The following is a 6,000-nucleotide window of genomic DNA, read 5'->3' on the forward strand; positions in this document are numbered from 1 at the left end:
GTATTTGTTTGACAAAATGGGTGACTAAGATTGAATGCTTGCTCGTTGACCTTTATCAAAACACGCGTAAGTGAGTTTCTATTGTGGCGTATTTGACGCGTCATCCCAATTCTATGACGTAAAGGAACACGTCCTTCATATCATTGCTTTAATAGTTGACCCTTTTACGGCACGTCAGTCAGATTGTCATAAACGTGTGAATGTCCTATATGTTTTGGGGGAATTGTTTTAAAATCAATTCTTACATCTAAGTATATTACATTTAAGATCGCATTGTGAAGGTATAGTTGAAAAGGAGGTACTAGTATTCTTTAACACAAAGTATAAATTAAATGGCGGCATATAATATTTTGTCTAGTTCTTTCGTTTTTATTGCCACAGAAATATATCAAGCACATATGACAAATTCTTGCAGTGTGTTTTTATTGCGAGTTTGTTGACTTGTATATCTGGTTTGAGATTTGCTGAATTATTTTAACCGTTTTTATCGTAGGTGGTGGCAAAAGTTTTGGTGAGATCGCGTTGATACAGAAGAATTGTATCCGGACAGCTTCCATTATCGCTGATACAGTGTGTGATATCATTGTAGTCAACAGAGATCTCTATACAAGGTGTCTCAAAGCGGCGCAAGAAGCAGAATTTAGAGCCAAACATGACTTTATCAATAATTTCCCTCTATTCAAGTGAGTATATTAGACGTGTTTGTGTCCTGGATCATATAGCCCCCGCTTGTATTACTTCATTCATTTAAACAAGATGACCGCCGGTCAGCCATTTTTATTTCATGGTAAAAACAATGCATGTCTGATGTATGTGCGAAATTTAGGCATGTCGGATATATGGAATCGAAACTGCATTCTTTAAAACAAAATATGAGCTCGATCCAAAAATAAAATGACGGGCATCAGTGTTTCATTTTGTACAATATATGTGCCAAGTTTAAACCAAATCCGTTTACACACGACTGAGATCCGGTTCCGGGATAGTGGTAAAACATGGGTTTGTACATTTTCGGACGTAAAATGACTTGAATGACCACTCAGCCACCTTGAATTGGATCATGAAAAAAATGCGTGTACCCGCTTTAATGTCTGACGTATGTAAGACATTTAAACGTTTTTCAAAGCATGTGTGAGATGCTAGTGGATATTGACGGGTGAACGCACACACGTACAGAAACACAAAGATCTATCCATTAGTCCCTGTTTCCGCGCTGTATGGAACGCATTTGATATTAAGGTTGATAACTACATACATAGAGTATCGTAATGTATTAATGTTCAAGGTGGCACATGACACGTATTGCCGGCATTTAGGTATGGGCATAAGTTATCTCTACCATTTAATCGAAACAACTATCCTAAATAGACTGAACACATTTTCTATAATCGCCATGGAAACAAACTGAAAACAAATTAAGCAAATCATTTTCTATGCAATGTGCACTTAACCCCTGGCAACGGCAGATTGTTGCATTTTTTCACGTTACATGAGGTCATGACACGTTCTGACAGAATTCGATTGACCTTTGCTTTACAAACACTAATATACAGAGCGGGAGATTATGTTAAAGCGCTGTATCACTGTGCGCCGCCTAGTGACAAGCCAAGAAAACACCCCATTTTGTTTTTGTTTTTGTTTCTTCAGAAAATGGAATCCCAAATTCCGAAATCTTATAGCAATGAGTTTACGGAAAAGTCATGTACGCTACAACCATACTATAGTAAGACAAGGCGAGAAGCTACGCGGTATAGTGTTCATAGCCAAGGGACAAGCCAAAGTGTCAATCGAACCAGCCCTTAGCAAACAGCAATATCCGGAACTATTTCCACAGAAGGACTCTATATACGCTGAGCTTAGGTGAGATATTTACAGCTAAGAATGGTAAAATAACACATTTTATTGCATTCTAAATTATATTGTTACGACTCTAGTGGCTATGATCATTTTCCTGTCATGCTTGTATTTCTGTTTTCACCACAGGAAAGATAAAACTGATCTTATACTAAAAAACAACAAAACGTCCGATGTTCGGAAAAGTGGTCCCGATATTGCTCGTCGAAGAGATGGTTATGTGGCAGCAGAGAGGCAACGAACAGAGAAAACTGTTGATATATGTGTTGTTGGAGTCAATGAAATGATAGGTAAACTACGATGGGACATGGATGGGGAAACTTTATTAAAGGGCGGTAATCAGCGCCACGCATGCGCGAGACATATGGGTCTCATAAAAACAAAGATGGCGACTTTGACTGTTGCGAAGATCAACGAGTACAAACTGAGCGATACCAAGCTCTAATTAGGTATTTTTTTTAGGTGACTGGAAGGTATTGACTCACTGGCGGTAATCAGTGCAAGTTGCACCCAGGTCAAACCTCATACTTGTGATTTCCATTAGATGAGCGCATTGGATTGTGGGAAAATCAATGTTTATCAACACAAATGTCACACATGCGCAGCGCCACGACTACCGCCCTTTAACATTTCATGATGAATGTATAGTTCAGGTTCATTATTTTCATTATATCACCCAAATTAAATAGATACATCTTAATTTTGTGGATAATAGTGTAAATGATTGTATATTTTAGTAACTGATATGGCAACCGACGATTTATTTATATTTATTTATATCTAGGCGACGTCGAGGCTGTTCTCAAAATGGGAACTTACATGCAGACTGTTACAAGTATGGAAACTGTGGACATATTTGAGTTAAATTTGAATAACTTCGAGCGTCTACTTATCAAGAAAAATCCGTCAACTGTAGATAATATGAAACTTAATATAGAAACCAAATTACGATCAAGATTAGAAAGATGCGACATGATAAAAAAGGGGCAGGTGAGGCCAGTATTTTACTTGAAGCGCGATATTGCTCAAAGAGGGCGCTATTCAACTTTCTATGCGTGCTATTCAGTCTGACACATTGCATGTTTTACATAAGAATAATGTTGATTATATTGTTTATTCTCAGGTACCTATCTTAGAAACACTGGTTGAGAAATTCACAGAAATAAACACCCCAGCATCTAGGAAACCTATGAAGAAGAGAGCAGACATGGAAAGTGCCCCGTTGTTGAACGATACGGCGTATCTCAGTTCGCTGTCTGAAAGGAAAAAACAGAGGGATTTTTTGCGACGAAGGCAGCGCGAGAGGCGAATCAAAGCCCAGCAGTTAATAAAGGCACTCACGGCACATGCGGCTTCCAATATGAATACCAGTTTACATACATTAGATCACAAAGTGCTCGAAGAGGCACTTCAAACGGGTGCATTAGATGCAACGGCAACCCTCAGGACTGGTAATATTACGTTAAATCCAATGGCAGCAAAGGACGCCAATTTTAACCCCAATGCACTGACGAGCACTGGTCAAATGCCTGGTTCAATCTTGCCGTCGCAACCCGTACAACGTTCTGCCAAACCCGCACCAGATTATGTCTCAAAACCGTGGTTGAAAAGAAGCAATAGCCCGTTTCGTAGTCCGACGGTGATGTCGTATAGCAGTACTCAGGCTACGTCGACTGCCGATTCCACGTACGGGGATAGTCGAACCGATGATGAAGAGGATGTAGACAATGTTATTGAGGATAACGAGACTGAAATATCGACCCTGGAGACTAAAATCCGTGCTTGGTGCTTAAATGCAAATGGCAGGACGGCTGGCAAAGGATATTTTCCCAAACTACGGCGTCTTTCCGAGCTAGAAAGAGACCATTTATTGAGATCTAAACTTCCTCACAGATTCAGGCAGCGTTCTCATGTGGGCGGGAAAAGAGAATTTCTCCGGGGAACCACGGTTCCTGCTACAGGTTATATGTTCTACAACGGATATAATTCTGATAATTAAAAACTATCTTGACTGTCTCTTTATAAACAAGGACTATTTAAGAGTCAGTTCACGAAGGCTTTGTTTAGTGCTAATAATGTATATATACAAATAAAGCCAATATCGTCACTGTGACATGATGTGTTGCCATATGTATAAAATGAATCACTAATTTTAAAAAATGTGTAAATTTATAATTTCGTTTTTGTCACATATATATTAACTTTCTAGTAACGCGGCAGGGAATTCACCGGTCATGTGACATTCGAACATTTTTTTTATCTATCTAGTATGTCAGTGAGTATGTCGTAAATGATGCATTTCCAGATTCTAGCAAACATGTCTCTCCACTGTAATTTTGTTCCGCCAATCTCCTGTGAACATTAGGCGTGAAAGCCCTTATCCCGGACGTCCACAGTTTTTGATTCTAAATATTGCGTGTTAATCTTTTTTATAAGAATTTTGTGTGTTATTTTTATGACCAAAACTCGTTATTGAAAATGAAGCTAACATATTTTTAACGAAGTTGTCATAATTCAGGTCCCCTTTTACCAATTTAAAAGTACTATGACATCTCATATTTAATTAGGCCACTGTAGTTATGTCTGCATTTCTTAGCGTTTTGTATTATTCTGTCGGACTCCTGCGATCCATTTGAGGTGAAGCGGGTATTTGTTAAAACATGGATTCATTTACCATATATTTATGTTTTGTGTTTTCAAAAAGTACTGCTTGTTAGTGTTTATTATGGTAACTCTAAGATTTACAAGTAATACTAAGTTTATGCTAAGTTGTAAATTCTATATTATTTATCTGAAATTTGTGCCAACTAAATATTTAATATTTGTATTCAAGCTCATATCGTTATAGTTTAGACAAATACAGCTTCCATTAGAGTAGTCATAGCAACATATCTCAGATGTCAATTTGTTGCAATAAATACCTTGTAACCATGGAAACAAACACGTGGGAAAGAGTGTCCAAACTCATCACTATGCTAAACCCGTAAAAATGAGTATGTTGGAGAAGGGGTTAACGACCTGGTGAATATTTACTGTTGTGAAATGCTAGATGTGCTGAGATGAATTTGATTTAATCCATCACAGAATTTGCCAATTGGTTGTATAACTCCGTTAGAAACATCACGAAAACAAAAACAGCGGTTTTACGGAAGTGTTAGTAATACCGTTAATAGAATAAGATATTAAAACTGTCCCAGATAATTTGGCAAATTAAACAAGACGTTATTTCGCGGAGACCGTACTGTCCAAAAGACATGTTAAATGGGGGGAGGGTCATAAAGCGTCACGCACATATTTTAACGTCACATTTCTGAATCAGTGTGTATCAACATATCGCGTGATAAGGATATTGTACAGTTTCATACAATGTACCAAAGTTTAAGTCATCAGTATACCCATTCTATCATAGCGGCTATAAATAATTTATAGAAAATAATGTATATATTGGTAAATAAAATAAAACTTAATAAAATAATAAAGAATAAAAATATTTTTACGTGTGTTACAATCATGAGTGGAATATTACCTAAAAAAAGTAATGCATGTCTCAGAAGTACAGTGGAAATCCACATTTAACCGATTTATTTTGCAAACATGGACTCATATTTGACCATGAATACGTTTCATCTGTCCTCCGAATGAACAAATCGACCGTTTACGCCTGTACAGAATGATCACGTGATTTATCATGATTTACTATGATTGTATTTATTTTATTTATCCTCAGTAGCTTCATAAAGTCCGAACAAAAGCACATTGAGATAAAACTTTTTTTTTCATAGAAATATTAAAAAAACATTTTGTACAAATAAAGACTCTATTTTAATTGAACTCTGGCATAGGATTCCAGAGAGAAGACGCACTATAATGAAAATTGTGTGAATAAGGTGTATTTAAATAATCAGGGGCCTTTTCAGGATTATTTTATAAGCGCCGCTTTAAGCAGTTTTCTGCGATTACGAAAGGACATCCAGTCTAGTTGTTTGATCATACCCCCTGTGTGACATTTTGTCAGCTCCCAGCATTAGTCTTGTCACTGTTTTGAGGGATTTGTAATTTATCAAGATTTTTTCCGAATTTTCAGTCATGACATCACAGTAGTAAAAAATGAGGCACAATAAAACTATAACCAGGTGTACTATCTGA

The 6,000-nt window shown here is 37.1% G+C and overlaps 1 protein-coding gene across 4 annotated transcripts in view; it reads left to right on the forward strand.

Annotated features, from left to right (window-relative positions):
• Positions 1-5,342, forward strand: part of LOC102802379 (uncharacterized) — an 82,213-nt gene extending 76,871 nt beyond the window's left edge. For all 4 annotated transcript variants that reach the window (XM_085497070.1, XM_085497068.1, XM_085497069.1 and 1 more), the window contains exons 5-9: positions 494-683; positions 1,648-1,860; positions 1,984-2,144; positions 2,639-2,844; positions 2,978-5,342. In XM_085497070.1, coding sequence (XP_085353196.1) covers positions 494-683; positions 1,648-1,860; positions 1,984-2,144; positions 2,639-2,844; positions 2,978-3,853 — 1,646 coding nt within the window. In that variant the 3' untranslated portion in view covers positions 3,854-5,342. The remainder of the gene's footprint in view (positions 1-493; positions 684-1,647; positions 1,861-1,983; positions 2,145-2,638; positions 2,845-2,977) is intronic.
• Positions 5,343-6,000: the final 658 nt, after the last annotated feature.

The sequence above is a fragment of the Saccoglossus kowalevskii genome, chromosome 3, assembly GCF_978046115.1.
Source record: "Saccoglossus kowalevskii chromosome 3, keSacKowa6.1, whole genome shotgun sequence".
Taxonomy (NCBI): Eukaryota; Metazoa; Hemichordata; class Enteropneusta; family Harrimaniidae; genus Saccoglossus; species Saccoglossus kowalevskii.